The sequence below is a fragment of the Pundamilia nyererei genome, unplaced genomic scaffold (assembly GCF_000239375.1).
Source record: "Pundamilia nyererei isolate P.nyererei 1_Seehausen unplaced genomic scaffold, PunNye1.0 scaffold00036, whole genome shotgun sequence".
Lineage (NCBI taxonomy): Eukaryota > Metazoa > Chordata > Actinopteri > Cichliformes > Cichlidae > Pundamilia > Pundamilia nyererei.
In genome coordinates this window covers 458,644-479,807 of record NW_005187437.1, presented here as the reverse complement: position 1 = coordinate 479,807, position 21,164 = coordinate 458,644, and the positions used below count along the sequence as shown (strand labels likewise).

Genomic DNA, 21,164 nt, shown 5'->3' with positions numbered 1-21,164 from the left:
GAAGTTAAATAAAAATGTCAGTCATCAATTCATGCATCACCTCATGTCATCATAACAGAGGTCTGTCTTCCAGGAAAGAACAGTTTAAAATTAATGTAATATAGTATTGGCCATACTATATGATGTATTGCTTGTCTTTATTTAATAATACAGAAGACAAAGACCTTAAAAAATAATCGCATATCGCATCGCAATCGCAATATTGGGGCAAAAAATCGCAATTAGATTATTTTCCATAATCGTTCAGCCCTACTGAAAAGCCTCAAACTATGATGGAGCCTCCACCATGTTTTAGAGATGGCTGCAAAAAATGCTGTTTGGTTATTTATTTATTTTTTGTAGCTTCAACGTCAGAAATCGGATCAAATGTGACAGACTGCCAGGGAGAAACGATATTAAAAACTGATAAAACAAAAAACTGTACAAGTGTGACTAACTGTTACTAGTGCAGCTTAAATGTTGCAGTAATAAGGGTTGAGACTGAATGTTCCTCTTTGTGTAGCCATGTCTAATGTTATCAGTGCTCTGAAGTGACTTACTAAGTAACAAATATAGTAGCAGAGTGGAAAACTATTACTGCACAGCTTTTTATTTCATGATTTTAAGTAATCTGTGCCACAAACAGGATACCAGAAAAGCCAAACCAGCTGCCAAACACGGTAGTGGAGGGGTGATGATTTAGACTTGCAGCCAGAGGACCTGGGCACCGTGCAGTCACAGAGTCAACCATCAACGCCTCTTTAATTGGCCTCACATTTCTCTAGAAACGAATGTGAGGCCATCTGTCTAGTAATTAAAGCTTTGCCAAATTTGGGTTATACAACAAGCAAGTCACCAAACAAAAAACAGAATGGTTGGAAAAAGAAAATAATCAATGTCAAATCTGTAAAGTCAAATCACTTCTTTTTTTTTTTTTTCTTTTTTTTTTTGTCCCTCACAAAAATGTGAGCAAAGCAGTTCGCACTGAACTCTGAGGTCTAAAGGTTTTTATTAAAGGAGTTCCTGCTCTCTGAATGCTTGTGTAAAATCAGTGCCTCACATTTTTCTGTCCTTGGGGACATTATGATGGAACATTTATGGATAAAAAAATGTTAGTGTTTCTTTAGCCTCAGTGAAAAAAGTATGAGCAAGTTGTCAGAATATTATTAGAATAGGAATGAAACCAGTAAATCCAGTGTGTACATGGACTAATGTGATATTTCCTTGTTTTTTGATTGGGTACTATCATTTCTATCAGAAGTCAGTGATAGTCCTTATATCTGTTGCTGCAGCCATCCTGAACCTGAAGGACAGAAATCTGCTCGCTTGCTGGTGCTGCTATTGTCTATTGTCTCTTGTACTTCAGCATTTGTGCTGAAACACTAAGAACTATTGTTTGTATGCAAATGTTGAGTAATGCCAAGCAAATCCTGCAGGAACAATTCTTCATATAGTCATTGCTGACCTATATACATGCATGTTTCTCCTGCTTGGAGAAGGACCAAAGCCTACTCACGTTGCACATTATCCTCATTATTGTTGCTATATAATTGACTTTCCATGAGAATGGCTCATTGGCTACACTGACTTTGTGCAAACTCTATTAGCTGTGTAGTGTTGCGTGAATTCTCCAAAGATCCTGTGTAGTCGCTTATTGTCCAGCCCACAGCGAGTCTATGTCATTGCCTTCAAAGAGGCCGGGGCGCTAATTGGACCGCTAGCACATAGCAAATCTTCAGCTTCATTTGCATCAATAGCCTCATTACACCAGGATGGCATGAATGACCTGAAGGTCTGTGAGAAACACAAGCACATTTAGAGATGGGAGTATTTTAGTTGATGATTTGCATCCTGACAGTTTTACATCAAAGAATAATGATACTGAGTCACTCTTTTTGGTGGATACAGGTGGAATAGTCTTAGATTAGTGAGCTAAAAACTGTTGTACAATTTGCAATTTTCTCTATGGCTCAAAAAGATCAGAAAAGAACTCAGACTACAGTTGTTTTTCCAGAAAAAGCAAAAAACAAACACTTATTAACAGAATTGCCTTATTTTGTCTGTAATTATTCCATCCAACATTAATCTATACAGCGACTGCCAGCTAAAAAGAACCTGCTCCAACCAAAATTAGCTTCACCCAAGTTTCAGGAAGACTCAAAAGCACCGCCTCTGTTAGAATTTCAAGCCAGCTGCTCATTAAAATTGAGTGAAAAAGGTAGAATTATATTCTATAAGGTTGCATCCTGGTAATTTGATAGAAACATTTGATATTACTTGAGTGAGATCCTGAACCGTTCAATATTTCAGTTCATTTAAGAGAGTTTTGAGGGTTATGGGTGTTACTGCTGACTCCTGCTGTTGATACCTATGATGTAAATAAAATGCTTCGAGTGAGTATTTCACAAGGTTTCTGTGCTTTGTTTATATTGTTTTCTTCCTGTGTTATTATCCTAAAAAGTAAAACCAAAAGAAAACAAACCAAAAAAATAAATAAATAAAATGTAGAGCAAGTTTAACTGCGAATGAAATTAGTGACAGGAAGACTGAAGTGTCAAAACTGTCAGGTCAGATATCCATGTGGATATCTCAGAAACTGTGCAAATACAGCCACAGCTAGTTTGAGTGAAAAATATAAATATGTATCTTACTACACACAGACCCTGTGTTCCACTTAAAGTGACGGTCCAACATTGCTCTGTGATGCTCCAAAGATCACTCCTCTTTATATTCAGAGCCCCTAAAGAGTTTCTCCTCTGTGAAAACTGGCTCAGCCGAGAGCGTCACATGCAGACAGATTTAAGTCTCCTGAGAAATCAGGCATGTAACGGCTGACCTCAGGCTCCCCTCTCTGTCTGTGATAGAGCTGAGTGACAAGTAAAGAGTTCAGGCTGAAGGTGATACATTTACCTCCCGGTAGAAGTGACGTGTTGTTACAAAATGATTGATTGCACTATACATAAACAGAGTAGGCGCACTCGAGCAAATATGCAAAAGTGCCAAAACATTTTTCATTTAATTTGATGGTCCATATGCTAAATGCTGTATTGCTCATAAAATAAATAACATTTTTTATTCTTCTTCCTCTCATGCCATTTCTCTTACTGTATAAATTTATTTTAAGAAAATGTAGATAACTGCAAATTAATTTCTGTCAACATGTTGGGAAATATAAACTCCTGCTGGCCTTAAGCATCAAAGCATGTGGCTTACAGATAACACTTCAAACATGAAGAAGCTTAGAGATTGCAGGCAGATTTGGACAATAAATAATTCTTAAATTCTCCAGTTATGAACAGATGTGTTGACAGCTTTATAGATTGTTTTCTTCAGAATTCAGACATCAAATATAATCATGACCTTATTAAACTTGTCATTTTAATGTTTTAATGTGATATGTAGAAATGTCGTTTGAACATGCTCAAGTTGTTTACGGAGTCCCTTTAATCGTAAGTGTACGTGCCACTGTGCTTTTTAATGAACGTGACACCAAACAGTCACAAGTACATTTTTTCCTGTCTTTTCCTTTAAAGAGAGCAGCCCATCTTCAGTGCCAGAGCTCATGTCTTCCAGATCGACCCGGCCACCAAACGCAACTGGCTGCCGGCCAGCAAACATGCCGTCACTGTGTCCTTCTTTTATGATGCCACCCGGAATGTGTACCGGATCATCAGTGTGGGTGGAACTAAGGTAGGAGCCCAAGACTCTTAAATCCAGTCAGAGAGTACACATGTATTCAGATCTGTGCCTGTTCACATCACTGAAACACAGATCTGGAATAGTTTTAGGAATGCCAGGACAGATTTGACCACAGCTCTACTGCATAAGGCAAAGCTGCACGGGGGCTGTAAGAATCCTGTACGGGCCGAGTGGTGTCAAACACAGATGCATGAATGGGTTTTATTATAGACTGTATGTAAACAATGGAGGTAGCTGCTGTCATATCATGCAGTGCTTTGCGGACTTTTCAGCTGCTAGCCTTTAGCTGCATCCATAGACTCTACGGATGCTCCGGTACCTGCTTTGCTAAATCTAATAAGACTAAAAAATAAAAATTAAAATTTCAGCACAGACTTTTTAAATGTGCTGTATTTTATGCATTAAAAAAACTTCAAAAGGCAACAATACCACAAACACAGAGGTAAAGCCTAGCTTGGCAGCTAATAGTTTAATAAGGCACAACTGGTGAAAGAGGACCGCCAGTAGTTAGAAAGGAGAAACTCCTTATATAGACTATTTTTACATACACGCCAGTGTAATTTGGATATTTTACAGGAATCTATGCAGTTGATGTATTTTTGGCCATTAGAGGAACTGCAGTTTTTTGCCATATTTTATTTTTAATCCTCTGAAATTGCTGCTTGCTTTTATAATTCCTCATCGGGTCACTTTTGAGTCATTCACGTGTTACCACAAACTCTGGCGTTGAGGCACATTAGACAATGAATCGTCCTCAGGTTTTTATGATGAAAGCAAACCACTTTCTAAACAAACGTTCTCAATTCTTTTACCATCCATGAATTTTATGAACGTTTGTTTCTGCATTTATTGAAAACATTTCTATTAAATACAGGAAGCCTGACGTGTGGGACTGTGTGAATTAGCATCTTTAGGGTTGTCTCTATCACACCTCCCCTCACATACTGTATGTTTTCCTATACATTTTGCAACAGTGGCCCTCAGACCCCGGCTCTTATAAAAAGCAGCTAAAACTCACCACTTTTGTTGTGAAGCACTTTGTGATACTTCTCTTCAAAGGTGCTGTATAAATATAATTTTACTTTACTTTTATCTTAATTGCATTTTCCTCATCTGGTACTAGTATAGCACTGATGTAGAGACACTGTTTGTGGAGTATTATATTCTCCTCTCCTGCATTTTATTTAGCAAATGAGATTCTTTGAAGCACTGGAAGAAGATCTGTTTGCTTTGTGGCTGTTTTGGGTGGGATTGCATTACTCAAACACACCCATCGTCAGCAGAAAATCTCTAACGCACCCACATTGGTAACGCAGCCTCCACAGCAGCGCTGAAGCACCTGGGAGTCCCTAACAGGATATCTTGTTAGTGAAAGAATTTCAGAGAAAACGCTGCACTTTGTTGTTTTTCAGCCAGTTGTGCCAATTTGCCACCCTGAGACTGGAGGCTTTTGGAGAAGAGAATAAAGAAATCATTTGGCAACAAATTCACCTCATCAGACTGCTCACTCGAGAATATTACAGAAGAGATCGTTGCACAACAGAACGAGCTTTTTCACGTAGCTCGCTTTCCGTGGCCTGGTTATAGGTTGTTTTTGTCTCTGATTGCAACTGTATGTGACACAAATTTATTTTTAATGTCAGGGATTATATGCTATATATGCTATATGCTATTAGATGCTGTGATTGTTGCTCACACATCTCAGATTTATGTTTATCTGTAAGTCCTCTGTATGCTTTATAGATGTAGTCTCCATGTGCTCCAGTCTACATATCAAATACAACATATTTAACATCTTTTTTTGTGCCTCTTTCTTATTTATGTCCTACATTTCTGGCAGCATTGCTTCATTTATCACAAAAAATAGCCCACTTTTCCTTCAGGGATCTTTCTGCGCTTTATTCATGTGATTTATTGTTTTTACTCTCTGTGGCGCCAGGCCATCATCAACAGCACCGTCACCCCCAACATGACTTTCACTAAAACCTCCCAAAAGTTTGGCCAGTGGGCAGACAGCCGGGCCAACACCGTTTACGGTCTAGGCTTCTCCACAGAGCAGCAGCTGCAGCAGGTGAGCACAACACACACACACACACACACACACACACTTCAGAGCGTCGCTAATTTATTAGATGTCGCAAACAAAGAGGAGATTTAAGAAAGAGGACTGTGAAGCAGTAGAGGTCACTCCTGTGATGATCAAGGGCAGCGTTTTCTCTTTGGTTTTGAACATCTTTCAGATTATATTTAAAATGCATCCACAGCACACGTGTGCATTTTCATTTTACCGCAGTGTTTCCTTTGGTGACGTTCATTCATCTTCAAGATTTCTCTGTTTACCTGAAATGAATTAAAGGGAGTTTAATTTACTAGATTTAGCACTTTAGATAATTTATTGCGAGATCAGAGAGACTTTAGTGCCAGAACATAAATTGATCGGACACTCTAGATCTTCTCCAGGAGGAAACTTTGTGACGTTTTCAAACCGAGTGTAATTTCTGTCTTTTCTCTTCCTCAATCTGCAGTTTGCTGAGCAGTTTAAGGAGGTGAAGGAGGCAGCCCGTCTAGCCAGAGAGAAATCCCAGGAGAGGTTTGAGCTGGCCAACCCTGCACTCAACATCGCAGCTCCACAGGTAAAGCGATGCTGCACTTACTTAAATCTCTAAAAAAGACAGGTTGTCCTCTTACTCTGGTTGATTGGAGCATCCTAGAGGGAGAAAATCAAAACTCCGTATCTCACAAGAATCAAAGTGAAAGCAGCTAAAAATCATAACAGATCTGAGAATTACCATCAAAGACATATCAGCGTTCAGCTATACGACGAGGGAGGGATGCAGTCTTGCCAAACAAAACACAAATCACTGCTTAAAAGGTTTTCTACTTGCTGGTGTGGAAGTTCACTTTCCAAACATGTTGGGCACAGGAACGTTTTTTTTGTGAAGGGAAGGGAAAAACAACTGCCTGTGTGTTATCCTGAGGAGCCGAGGCAGGTTTTTGAGCAAACATCTGTCTGCTGAGTTGCTTAAAGGCAGCTTTTAGATGCTTTTGGCGTCCCAGATGAGCGCTGTTTTTGGCTGCCGGGAGGATTGTTGAGTGGTAGAGATCTCACTATGTAACAATAGTGTGCGTGGTTTTACTTCAACTAATAAATCATTACAATAAAATGAGGAAAATGTGATATAATTTGTTTTCTTCATCATATTTAAGAGCTGTTGGTAGCAATTTTAAACCATTAAACACACATCTATAAGAATCTCTGAGAGAACATTAAACCATGGACAGCAGGTTCAAGTAGTAGACTTACTGTGTGTCTTTTAGACAGACTTGATGGTCTCCGTGGCCTTTGCCCCAATATGACAGCAGAACGCTAATATCCCGACAAACTCTGTGCCTTTGTTTCTATTTTAAACATATACAGAATCACGAGGGATTATATGATCCCCATCTGGCTGCTCCATTATTCTCTCGCCGGCTAACTCCATTAAAAGATTTCATGCATGAAAAATGGAGGCAAAAAGGAATGCGAGCGCTGAAGGTGTTCAGAGGGGCAGTAATGGCTGGGACTCAAAGAAAGGAAGACGAATGACAGATCCGAAGTACGGAGGATAAAGAAGGGTGGATGGAGGTGGGAGCTCAATCATCTATAATTGAAGAGAATCTGGCTGCTGCTGACAGGACAATGGGCAGCTTTTGTCCTGCCACAGTAGGCAGTTTCTTGGTGAACTCGATAAGTCAGGGGTTCAGGTGGAGAAGTGAAAGTTTGTCAGTGGTGGAAATTTTATGTCCGTCATCTCACAAAAGCTGCTGCATTGTGACATTGTGTGCTAAAGCCTAAGGCACAGAGTGGTATTTATAGAAGTTGTGATTTATTAGTTGCTGTTTTCTTTTTCAAATGGAGGAAACAGTATCTCTTGCAAACATTTGGAAGTCTCAGAGCTGCTCTGCCAGCCTTTGTACATTGCTTATTTCTGCCAAGTGTTAGAGTTGAGAGCGGCTTTGGATGTTGTAGCAATGCAGATTCAAAACGGAGTAAAGTGCTTGTTTATTCTTTTGTGGGTGTGCACTGAGCGTAAGTCTTAACAAAGAGCCACTCGGCAGCTACGGGAGATTGCAGAGTCACGCTGCCAACCACAACCTCACCACTGAGACTCTCAGATAAGAGCTGATAGTGTGTCGAGGCTGAGAGAAAACACTCCTGGATACAGCAAAGCAGAGCATTAATTCCTGGAAAGAGCTGGATTTTATCAAAGTATGTGACAGTTAATGGTAAACCTTTGTTAAATTTGTGTGCTGGTACCTAATAGACCTGCACACAAGCTGATGTGAAGGGTCTGTTCTGAAACCAGGTGAACGGGTTTGTGATGTTTGCTGAGGTTAAAATCTCCACTGTCACAAATCTGCCAAGATTACGGTGCTAAGTTCTGCTGCAGACCCAATCTGCTCTTTAGGAGGTTATAGTCACAGTTTTTGATAGAAATGTTTGGAGTGCCACAGTCTTACGCCACTTCCCCGTCCACTTTATCAGGTACACCTCGCTACTGTTGTGTTGGGCAATCGTGGCTCAAGAGTTGGCAGTTTGTCTTGTAATCGGAAGGTTGCCGGTTCGAGCCCCGTGAATGTGTGTGTGAATGGGTGGATGACTGAATGTATTGTAAAGTGCTTTGGGGTCCATAGGGACTGAGTAAAGCGCTATACAAATACAGGCCATTTACCATTTTTGCCTTCATTCTTTCTTGGATAGATTCGGCAAGGCGGTGGAAACATTCCTCAGAGATTTTGGTCAAGACTGTGGCATTTAAACGATGCTGAGTTGGAACCTAGGAGTCCAAAGTGTGCCAGGAAAATATTCCCACCACCAGCCTCCTGAAACATTGATACAAGAGGGGATGGATTCACGGTTAGGTGCTTTTTAGGCCAAATTTGGACCATTCTCCTCTGACCTCTGACAGCAACAGAAAGGCATTTTCACCCAGAGATCTGCTTCTCACTGGTTGTTTTCCCTTTTTAGACCATCCTCTGTAAACCCCACAGATGGCTGAGTGGGAAAATTCCCAGTAGATCAACAGTTTCTGAAATATTCAGACCAGGCTGTGTAGCACCAACAGCCACGCAATCTTCAAAGTCACCAAAATCATTCATCCTCTGATTCTCTGTTTGAACTTCAACAGGTTGTCTTGACCATGTCTACCTGCCTTAATGCATTTCATATGCAACATGTAATTGGCTGATTCGATAGTTAGGCTAATAAGCAGTTGAGCCGTACCTAATAAAGTGGCCAGTGAGTGTACATTCCCATCTGAGGAAATACATTGCACAAATATGTTCATAGTATATTTATGCTTAGTCCTGATTTGCTGCAAAATAAATCGCAGCAAATACCCATAGTCTGTTTGTAATTGATGAGACTATGGGTATTTATCAGAGGGAATATTCAGTAGGTGAGTGCAATTAAAATAAATTTGACTTTGATTAAAGTAATTTCCACATTTCCTTCATTAAGGGACATCTCGATGAACAACTCCAGTGTCAGCACACTTGCTATATTATCTAAAATCCCAAACAGAATACTTCCTAGTGCTACATGTGTCATCAGTCTCTCAGTCAACGTCTAAAAATTGAGGTAATATATTTTTTGTCATTAATTTAAGTCTAATAAACCCGTGTTCAGCATCTGTACAGATGATCTGCTCAGCTGGGAAACAGTAGCAGTAACACTTGTGGTGCACAAACATAGAGCATGAAATACAACAGTCCTGGGAGTGAATCCTATGTTATGTAGAAAGATGTTTCGGCATGTTGCTGGACTTTGGCCATTTGAACTCATCATGTTACAGAGCTTATAACTACTTCTGTTGTCATCTCCTTTTTTATGGCAACACTAGTTCTAACACATGTTTGACGTTGTTGCTTTGCAGTCGGTGTGCACTGTCAGCACATGCAGGCGTTAGCAGAGGAATTGATAAGTTCAGACACATATGATGCTTTGCAAAATTTGGACCTTGTTCCCAAGTGTTGTCTGCATCTGTGAACGCCACCACAGTTTCTCTCAATCCAGCTAAAGCATGGCTATTTCAAACTAACTTAACGTATCACAGAAAACACCAAAAATTTACAATTACTGTTGCTACGGTGTCCCTATTAGCTATTTTGAAAGCTTAAAGTTTGATCTTTAAAACCATGAACATATCTTTATACATATGATTTCCTGATTAATTTTGAAATGCGTTCCCAAAGTGTTCCCAAATTCGAAAAATCCAGAAAAGAAGTAAATAAAACACATTTTCATTTGCAGTAAGGACACTGGGCATAGAGATATGATTTTAAGCTCTCAGTCAGTTGGTGTAATGTGAAAGGCCTGCATCACTGGGAGGTCAGAGGTCAGGGTTAGTAACATAATAACGAGCAGATGTGTTACTTGCAGTCGCCATGGCAACAAGAGACCTGTTTTGTTGGCTGGTTGATTTTGAAAAAGAAAAAGACTTCTCTCAGCACATGAATATGTCTCAATAAGTCAACCACAGACACACACAGAGAAATGTCACCCGGTTAGAACTGCAAGGTCAGAGGCAGGCGAACAAGCTGGACTGATTTCTCAATAAGACAGCAGTCATTGATTTTGTGGCAGGCCGTAAACGCAGAGGCGCTGTGGCTATTATCACGTCGTCTCTCTTCTGGCTCACCGCAGCGCATTGTAAAACACCATACTGCTGACTGTCTGCGGCGGTATAATGTGGAAATAATACCCAATCAACGTTGTTATAGGCTGCGAGCACACGAGGACGAGGCAGGTTTGAGCCGCTGCCAAGTATTGATGGCAGCTCCAGTGTGGCAGTAATGCCAGTCAAGAGCTCCATTAAGGCTGTTAAGCTTTTGTAAACAGTTGCCAATGTGTGAGTACTGTTTAAAGTTCTCTACAAACACATGGGCACATTCTGCCTGACAGCAACTGGCTCGGTTGTGCAGAGCGGAGTTTAAAGCGTTATGCAAGCGTTTGTTGAGGAACTTATTGCTCTTAAATTAAAAATACAAAAATACTTGAGCAAAGGCACAATAAACCGACAAACGTCTTCCTAACTTCCCCGCGTGCAGTTCTGCAGAGAAGCTGCGTTATTTTGTCTTGTTTTGTTTTCCTGCCAGTGCATCAATAGGTCTTGTATCACCTACAGTTGGTCAGTAAAAGCCCCGTGGTATTGCAGAGCTGTATCTTTGCAGCCTCAGGCTCTACCGAGCACATATTCTACGTGTGTGTGTGGATAGCAGCAGGGGATCTGCATGCAGCGGAGCTCCAGCTTTCTGGCTTATTTGCAGAGCTTAAAGATGAGATGGAAGAGGAGACGGCGAAGCCGGCGAGATAAAATAAATGAACAATGATAAACAGACAGAGCTGTAACTGGGATAATAGTTTTAAGGAACTGAGAAATAATTAGGAAGAATATTTCATTGTATTTAAGGGTTTTAATACTCAGTGAGAATAAAACCCCAACCCAGATCAACTCCTGTATTTTATTGGCATTAATTAGCTTCTAGAAGGATTTTCTTTTATTATTACAATAATATCCAGTTTGAAATGAGTTGAAACACGACTGCACAGTAAATGTATGTCAGAAACAGTCCATATGTATTCGTGTTTCTCTCAGCGTGATCACAGCAGGCTACAGAAGCTGTTACCATCCTCTGATGGCCTGCAAACATTTGTTTCTTTTCCTCTTCGTCTCCTTCACTCTATGCATGTCGAGTCAGAAATGCCAGCTATCAATATTTTAAACCCCGGTCTTGACATTAAAAGCAGCTGAAAAGTGAATGCATTACTATGTGTCGTTCAGTGGGTAAGGACAGGTGCTTCAAGGGAAACCCGTGCAGGTACCTTCAGATGCATAGAGACATGAATAAGTCAAGTGGGGAGTACAACTGAGAGAGAAAGAGAGGCATTATAGAGCTAAGGAAGCAAATGGACTGAGGCTGGGATAAATAAGTAAACAGTGTAGATGTACTTAAGACAAACAGTGGTGCGGAGCCGTCATGAGGAAAGCTCTCAGGAAAGCAATTTAATATTTACAGTTTCTGGGATTCCACCGATTATCAAGCCGGGATTCTCTCAGGACCCTGAAAAGTTTATAAGTTGCTGTTTATGTGTTTAAAAAAACAACACGCACGTGCATTATATTGTATGAGTGCCTGCTGAGCTGGGCATCACAAACTGAATGTTCTCTTTTATGATGACAGTGGAAAAATATGTGCTGCGTTTATTCTTCTTTTATATTTACTCTTAATGTTTCTTTGTTGCTAAGCTCGCCTTGCTGTTGTTTCCATGGACTGTCCGTCAGTCAGAACTGTGTGGGCGGGACTTCTGAGCGCCTCTTAATCTGTTGGTACAGTTTGTCCGTGTGTTCGTCCTTCAGCTGGAGTCAGTGCTTCTGCCAATAACCTTGTGTAACTCCACACAAACAAGTGGCATGCAATGTCTGTAAAACAGTATATGCTTAGTTAAAATAACTGTGCTTAAGCCAGATTTGAAAGCCCTTGAAAGCATCATTTACTATGATGTGCAGATTAATTCTTGTCTCGTCCCTTGGCCGCTTGCCTGTAACCGTCAACTTTCCCTCCGCATCTGCGAGCTGCACTTACAAGTTCTCTTGCTGCGTAGCACCAGTTTCCTACTACTGTGAAGGCTGTTTTTGTTAAAAGGAGACCAAAGTCACTTGTAAATGTCGAAGAAATTGTTTCACTGTGACACGCAGAGGAAATCCACAAGCAAAAAAAAAGATCCCTCGCCATGCCTCTGATAACTGCCTTTGCCTTCACTTTAAGAGGGTTTTTTTTATCATATAATAACATTTTTTCTCTCTCCTCTTCTTTCTCTTTTGCTGATGCATCGTGGGACGCACGCTCATCCATCTCAGCTTTCACAGGTGCGTGAAAACACGAGCACCAACCTACAACAAACACAGCAAAGATGACTGTTTTGTCGATGGAACTGCTGCTCGTAGACTTGGTGTTGCACGGACACTCGCGCTCAATAATTTATCTGGAGTCTGATCAAAGTCGACTTGAGAGCAAATTAAAGTTTCAGAACAAACCGAGCGTTTCCCGCGAAAGGGAAAACGATCTTTAAGTATGGCTACAACAACAACAACAAAGAGTGTAATCGACTTTTCTTTTAATTTAAGTATTACAGAAAACTGAATTCATCACGCCTCCCCCATCATCAGGGGAAACATTTCATTGATTTCTTTTTTCTCCCCAACATCTCCTGAAAACAAATGCACAAATACATCCTTTAAAAACTGGAAGTTGTTTGAACTCTGGCTAATTAGTCCGTGTTCTTAGCGTCTCTGTTTTGTTTCCACTCAGTCTGTTAGCAAACAACACACCAAATTTTAAAAAAGGGGGAACCTGCTGTAAATGTGCAATCCCATTTATGACTTAAACATGATCTGTGCTATGAATTATTCAGCAATACACATAGTCGATTCGTTGGCTTTGGGGGTCCGGACTGGAGTTGTTTTAGCTTTGATTTTCCTCCTCTCTCATTCCTTCCTTTGGACACAGAGCTCATCCACATTGAGTCAGCTGTGTGTTTTATTTCCATATCCATCCATAAGCATAGACTCGGAGCTGCTGAGCTGTAGATAATAAACCGTGGTCCTCAGGGGAACAGAGTCAGGCTCACTCAAATTAATAATACAAGCTCTTTCTACAGTAAGTGCAGGGTTGCGATACTCCAGTGAGAGACTGGGCCGTTGACGAATTCAGGTTTGGGTTTCCATGAAGAAGAAGAAAGAAAGAGGGCGACGGGTGGTATAGAAATGTGCCTGAGCTAATTCATCTGCATGCTTTTAAAAAGCAAGTGGAGCTGCCTTTTAGCCCACAGCCTCAGATTAACCAGATTGGTTCCCAAAAATGTGTGACAGGAAGCATGAACACAGCAGGGAATGTAAATATCAAAGCAGATTGGTTAGACGAGCCAAGTATAATGTCAGATTTTAGGTCTCTTTTTATGTTGCTCAGTTTGATTAAGCTGAATACTTGGGCTTAAATATGGGTATGGTGTTCAGCTTAACAAATATCTCAAATATTTGTGCTCAGATAATGTGTAAAGAAGCGGTGGGTTAATTTTAAGAAGGCGCTTGTTATTTATTTATTATTATTTATTATTAGTTATTTCAATAATTCATCTGTTATTTAGTTTTCAGAAAAAAACAAATAGTTTACATTGATGTCTTGGTATATTTCTGTAGCCTCCTATTAATAATTCCATCTTAAATTTAGTCCCTTGCTAACATCAAAGGAGGTTTGGAGGTCAGTTACTGGGTTTACAGTCCATTCTTCAATAATAACACTTAAGGTTGATTGAGGAACTTCTAGCATTTAGGAAACTCTTTAAAATGACCTGTTCTTTCATAAATGTTTGTTTTTTGCTTGATTTTATACGCCTTTGGCAATGGGGCTGAAAACACTTGATTCAAAGACAAAGAGACTGTGTGGATGATTATTTTTGGTTCATCGAGTGAATATTTATTCAAAAAAGGCAGTGACTAAAAATTAGGCTTGGCTTTCATATTTAAGGTGATAAATCTGATATATTTGACAGAATAAAAGTCTGAACATGAAATATTCCATGACATCTGCTGAGGAGGATCATGTGATGTGGAAGACAGCTGTTGAACAGCTGTTGGTGTTTGAAGTTGATTTTTATGTCTGTTATTTACTTTTATTATGACACAAGCTAGTCTGAAATTAACAGTTAATTTTCCCTAAACCCTAAACCAGCTTCCAAAATGAACGTTGAATCCCTCCAGTATGTAACCTGTGCTACCAGTTCGCCTCTTACCAGATGTGCGGTATGTGTCATTTCTCAACCAATGCACACACGGTGACACGAAGCACATACTTTTTCTGTACACACACGGAAAGATGAGCCCTTGGAAGGAGCAGCTGTATCTTAGTCACTTCTTGTTGAATCAGAGTCCAATCAGATCTGTGATGCTGTATAAAAGCAGCTGGGCTCCACACATGGCTGCTCGCTTTGTGTAGAGCCTGTTTACAGAAGCCCAGATGGGACATATCAAGCACCGGTATGTTGAGCTCTGTCCTGTGTTGTTGCTACTGTGTTTGGTCTGTTGTGTCCCGATGACAGGTTTGAGTATAGGGATGTTAACGGAGGGGCCACCAGTTTAAACCTGTGCTTTGAAGAAAGAGCAACAGAAATGTAGAATTATTGTCCTGCATTTGGCCATGCTGGTCTATCAAAGCCTTCACTGTCATTTCTACCACACACTCAATATAACAATGCAGAATACTGGAAATGTACCCTGTTGAAGTGCTCTTGCCACTTAATCGTGCACTTTCTGCTTGAGCACTCTTGTTGTCTGATATGAAAACTGCAGCGCAGCTCCTGAGGATTTACGGCGTAATCGCAAACAAGGAAGAATCCCCTTTTTCCAATAACGCTTCCATGAAAGGTCCTGGTTTATCTAGCCTTTTTTCTTGTACTACACGAAACTGATGGTTTGACATCATGTCATCTCTTCAGTGTTCAGATCCTGTTTGTATTGTTATCCCCGTTGGTCCGTGCGCTGTCTGTTTCAGGAGCTGTCGGAGGACCGCCATTCACCGCCGCTGCTGACAGTCAACGGGCCCGGGGAGGAAAAGCTGTTTCGCAGCAAGAGTGCTGAAGTGGAGCTGACAGCAGAGAAAGAAAGGGTCAAGAAGATGTTGTCTGAAGGGTAATGACAGATTGTGTTTCTGCTCGAGTCACCGAAATGCTTAAAACTCCCTCAACAGATGCATATACAGACAGAAAGAAAGCCATAAAATGAAAATGTTTCAGTCTTTTCTGACATAGCAAAAATATATCATATTGCTATGTTTTTATATAAAAATAAAGCAATAAACTGTTCTAGATTATTTTATAGGTTTCAAACAGCCATGGGCTATCACTGTCAGATGTGCATGTGGGAGTACTGAAACTTTTAGAAAGCATTCTCTTTAGCTTGCTACCTCAAGAAAACTTTTCTGTATCGCTTAGTCACAGTACAACTGTTTTCTTCACTGGAAATCCAAAAGTATCTTAAACAAATCTGTCACTCCCTCCTTTTACATACTGTACTAAGAATGGATAAAGTAATGCTTTAACTATAAGAAAACTCCCTGTTATTCACCAGTGACATCAGGTTTCTCCTCCTAAATGTATTCATACGTATGTTGCCAGATTTCGATCGTATTGAAGTACTGGATTATCTTTTGATTAAGCTCATTACTTGGATCCTCCATCTTTTGTTTCACGTACCCACTCGTATAATCCAGTGTCTAACCCCCAGCTTGGCTGCACGAGCATATGTAAGAACTCAAAGCACTGAGTAAAAAGTCCCCTGTATCCTGTCTGAGGCGGACTTACGAGCCATTAAATTGCAAAGCCTTTATAGAGTGCACGCCATTGTTAAGGCGTCACACTTCTCTGCTTTTCGCATTCAAAGAAACTGAACGCATGACTTCTTTGGCGCGTAGTGATGGTATCGTGGATGTATTCCACAGATGAGGAAAACCGTTAGTCATCCTGGAGGCAGAATGCATCTGTATGCTCTCTTTTCAGATTAACATCATTAGTGAACATGCAGTGGAAACCGGAATGAATTGTGCCTTTTTAGTTCGTATTTCACTTAACGTTCAGGTGATTTCTGCACTGTGGCATCGAGCTGCATCATGGGAAACGAGCACCGCTATGGCCAGCTTTCCTCGCTTTACTCCTGAGTGGCTGGAATCAGGTGTGTTTAGCCAATCAGAAGTTAAATGGGTCAAGCAGGTCAAGCAAATATGTGATTTTTATTTATTTTTTATTTATGTAATCCAAAATCACAGATGCCTCAAAGTGTTTACAATAAGAACGCATAATTTTAAAATGAAACATGAGACTGAGTGCTAGCACAGTAGCAAGTGATGATATATATATATATAGTTCTGCGTGTGGGTACCACACATCTGGAATATTTCGTTTTGATTTATTCTAGGAACTAAAAATCAAGAAATACAGTTTTTATTTATGTATTTATTTTTTGAAAAGAGCGAATGGCCAAGGACTGAAAATGAACCCTCCTTACACATAAGCTCAAACATTGTAGCTAATTACCTAGAAAAGCAGCAGTGAGTCGGTCTGAGCTCTTTACAGGTGGACTCTCCCCTGGTCTGCAGTGTGGTATGTGTGCATATCTGTGCCTCTTCTGTAGCAGGCAGATTGAACACCATCACCTGAGGCCTAACCATCACGTTTGTGCTCTTTTTAATCTGTATGTGTGTCCATGACTTAAAACCACCCAGGCCTGAAAGGTGCTAAATTTTGCAGCTCGTAATCATCATCATCATCACAGCGGTCATTATTGATCCCTCAACCTTCCATCTGGGACCAGTGAAGCACTTCTCAGCTGCTTTACAGCCCATTATTCCAACAGTTTTATTTTATGATTGTTTTAGGCCAATGCAGGCCCTTCTCTCCCGTTGCTATGGTGAGGGGTATTATGGTTGCCAGTTTTAGTCGTTATGGTGGAGACTCTGCTTCCTAAAGAGGAAGCTCTCTGCTTTATTAAATATCCCCACTGAATTATGACCTTTACCGGCACACTGAATCTTTCCCACAACTTAATAAAGCAGAACAAATTACCGCTGTTGTTTTGGGTTTTTTTAGTACCCTGTGGTACAATTTCCCACTGATGAAGGTGAGTGTTGCTCTGCTCTGTTGCAGATTTGGAACAAAATGATTCTAAAAAAACCCAAGAAAAATTATCATGCCATAATAATTATTTTTGCATTTCTTGGTCCACTTTAATTCCTAAAAAATATTTGCTGAAGCTTTTTAAAGGCATAATAAAAAAAAAAGCTCACTGTAGTAGCACTTGTCCAAAAAAGATATAAAGTCATAATAACGTTCATAATTTGCAGAACTCGTCTGTCTCCTTAAATTCATTAAATGTCAATAAACTTCCTCACACAGCTACTGCAGGATAATAGAAATGTTTCACTCTATCACCTCTGTATCTTCTGCTTTCTCCTTTCCAAGGTTTCGTTCCAACAGTGTCAAACATTATCTGTTTAAAGTAGCCTCATTTAACAGTTGTGATTGGTTCATTCGATTGATTTGGTTCAGGTGAACAAAGACAATCAGAGTACCAGTTCTTCAGGAGAATTAACGAAGTCTGTGTGTGGCGAACTTGTCCTCAGGTCTATGTGTGAGATCAACTTGGAAGCTGAACTCTTCACTCTTCAAGACAGCAATGCCAAGCTGGTGGCAGCACTGCAGGAAGCTAACAGCAGCGTGGAACAGTGGAAGAAGCAGCTGGCTGAATACCAGGAAGAGACCGATCGTCTCCGAGACCAGGTGACCTTATGTAGTGCACAGAGGAGTTATTACAGTAGGCTTAAGTTGAGTCTTTTTCAGTCAGTGTTTGAAGAAATTCACATTATACTTTGAAGATGACACTGAAGATGCTTTCACAGTCTTGGGAAAAACGATAGGGGCCTGATTGACTTGTTAATACACAATTTTATTTGAAGTCACTTTATGAAACACGATAATGAGACGACCAATGAGACTTATTGATCTAAAAGAAAGTACAGTACCATATCAAAGTCTTAAGCCACTCCTCGTTTGTTTATATTTCTCTAGGAAAATGGGAAGTAAATGCAGCAGTTCATGGAAATATGTCCAAACATACATGGAAATATAGTAAATGAGTAAATCACAACGTTAATGAGTTTGCACTTCTTAAGGAAGTCTTATCATTTCTGTAGTCTTCAGGACTAATTCTCCAGGCTTCTTGAAGGACATTCAAAGCTCTTCTTTGGATGTTGGCTGCCTCTTGCTCTGTTTCCTGTCAACATGATCCCACGCATGTTCAACACAGCGTCAATACTGTTGCGATCCCGGCTCTGGGGAAGCTTTATAACTACACTAGCAGTGTGTTTGGTCTCTTTGTAGCTCTCCCCTGACCTCTTCTGTACATATTAATGATGATTTGAACCAAAGCTCTCACATTTGGATTCGTCACTCCTGTTGCCACTGATTTTTTTCAGTTCATTTCTTGTGTATTTTGGCACATCTTAGCATTTCTCCCAATTTTCCTTCCTTAAGAACAGCTTCTTCAACTTCCAATAAGACCACAGCGGACTTGTTTTTTTAGGCTGGACTGAAAAGCCAATGTCCAAAAAACTTAAACACAGTAAGTGTCCTGTTTTATGCTCCTGCGCTGTATGCTACACTGTGTGATTTACAGTAAGCACTATGGGGGACTTGTAAACGGAATATGCAGCCCATTGTGCATTGTTGTTGTTGTTGATAACTGTTTATGGGTATGATGTTAACCTAAACTAGCACAAATGCATCTATCGATTTTCTTCTATAAAACTTTGTTTTAGTCATTTATACAAATGTGTCAGTATCACATTAAAATCCCTACAAGGCCTGCTCCAAACTGCAGATGCATTTTTCATCCAGCCCCCCCTCCCTGGGATATTTTCTGTTGACGGGCTCCCGTGATAGTCGCAGGGCCAGAATGCAGACATTTCATATTTAATTTAGGGAGAGGAAATTCTGCACTTGGTCGAGCTTAACGACACAACTTTATTGCAACAGAATTAAATGCTGCTGCTGCAACCCAGTCTGCTCTATAACCTTTACAGTACTGCCTCTTTTCAGATTGCGTTTTTTTTATTATCTTCAATTCATCTATTTCTGAGTGCAGGTGAAAGTTACACACCTCCCCCCAAAACACACACACACACTGTAGCAAAGTCAACCAGGTGGCTGGAAGTAGAGCAGGCCTCCAGGGTTTGGTAACAGGGTGGCAGGGCTTTGTTTGGTTTTTTTTCCTTTTTTTTCCTGGAGGGGGGTGAGGGTAGGACACCCTATACTGCCCACCTCCTCCCCCCTCTGTGCCCCAGTTAGTGGAAGAAGATAAATCACTGCAGGAGTAGAAGGAGAGAGGATGGCTGGCTTTCTCCTCCCTCGTCCCACTCTGAGCAGATTCAGCCATGTTTGTGTTTGTCCACCACAGAGAGGCTGACAGCAATTTGTATGCATTTAAGGATATTTGAATGGTTCTTTTTTATAGTATATTTTTCCATTTTAGTGTATTTTGTTCTTCTGCCAATCTAGTTTGAGTTTCATTGGCACATACCATATAAATATTTAACAATTAATCAAATTAACTACACACACAGATTATGTCAGCGCTCTATTGCTGTTGTAAGCAGATGTGTCTCGGTTATTTAAAACAGTTCAACTTTAGTGGGAATATTACAGATACCACAGTTCTTACAGGCTTTTTCTCATGCTACACTATTTGTGTGGAGTTCAGAGAGATGGAGCTACTGCCTCTGGGGACGGTGGCTGTCACTCACAGACCAGGTTAAACCAAAGCCCCCATCCCCTATCCCCAGCCTGCATTGGTTTTTGTGAAGCTCGGCTTGGCTGGAGTAGCGTACCTTGGCATCTTTAAAATGCCACTTTGAAATTACCTGTTAAAATGCAGAGGACACGCTTAAAGGAGAGAAATGAAAAGTCGTCCATTTCTGCAGCACCGGCATTAAAATAAACCGAAAGTAGAAGATCAAGGGCTTGCTTGAATCCCACGGCTATTTCTTTTTCTCAGATTTGTTTGAGCTCTGCTCTATTATGCATCGTAAATGGGACTCTAAAGCACAAACTGGTATTATTTAGGAACTTTCACACTGAAGCCATAATTTATCAAAAATCTCAACTACGTGGGGGACATCTTCCCATTTCTTATTTCCCATCAACAGTCAAACCCCAGATACATTTATTGTCATAGAACAGTAAAGAGTAAATAATCACATTTAAACAACTGGAACCAGAGATTTTCTTGCATGGTTGCGCAAAATGTTAAATAAAATTACTGAGCTGATTGTTTCACTGGAAGAATTTTGTGTGATGCATTTCATTTTTAGGAATTATCAAATAGAAGCTGCAGTCTAGTCACATGTTTTAGTCCCCATTGGCACGCACTCGTTTAATTTAATACAATGCAAAAGGCTGTTCAAAGTGATTAAAATGGTCAAGTGATCTCGAGTAAAACGGTAACCTTTCGTTATTGCTCAAGTGTCTCGTTATCAAATGCTATTCCTTTAATCAAATGGGGAGCAAAATTAAATATGTTATCGTGACCTCTAGCCCTGTCACTGTTTGTGCCTCGGTCTGTCTGTTAAACTACAAAGGCCTAAAAGACGGCCGAATCTCATCGTGTTCAGACTTCAAATGCTGCTCAGTTTGTCCTTGTTTCGTCAAACCGTCTGTCAAATCTTGACGGTCTTTGACTTTTTCATTAATATGCTAAACACATGGAAGTGGGTCAGATTGGGAAAATATCTTTCAAAAGGTCAAACCCCCTCGAACAGCTAAAAAAAAAGTCTCCAAGGCGAGAGGCTTCAGTGCTGTGCCCATTGGCAGCAAAGCTTTTTTCCACAGAAGCATTTTAAGT

At 40.3% G+C, this 21,164-nt stretch overlaps 1 protein-coding gene across 2 annotated transcripts in view; it reads left to right on the top strand.

Moving 5' to 3' along the window:
• Positions 1-21,164, top strand: part of LOC102192485 (homer scaffold protein 3) — a 52,383-nt gene that overhangs the window by 23,278 nt on the left and 7,941 nt on the right. For both annotated transcript variants that reach the window (XM_005730198.1, XM_005730197.1), the window contains 6 exons: positions 3,513-3,669; positions 5,618-5,749; positions 6,204-6,311; positions 12,579-12,587; positions 15,268-15,404; positions 17,890-18,046. In XM_005730198.1, coding sequence (XP_005730255.1) covers positions 3,513-3,669; positions 5,618-5,749; positions 6,204-6,311; positions 12,579-12,587; positions 15,268-15,404; positions 17,890-18,046 — 700 coding nt within the window. The remainder of the gene's footprint in view (positions 1-3,512; positions 3,670-5,617; positions 5,750-6,203; positions 6,312-12,578; positions 12,588-15,267; positions 15,405-17,889; positions 18,047-21,164) is intronic.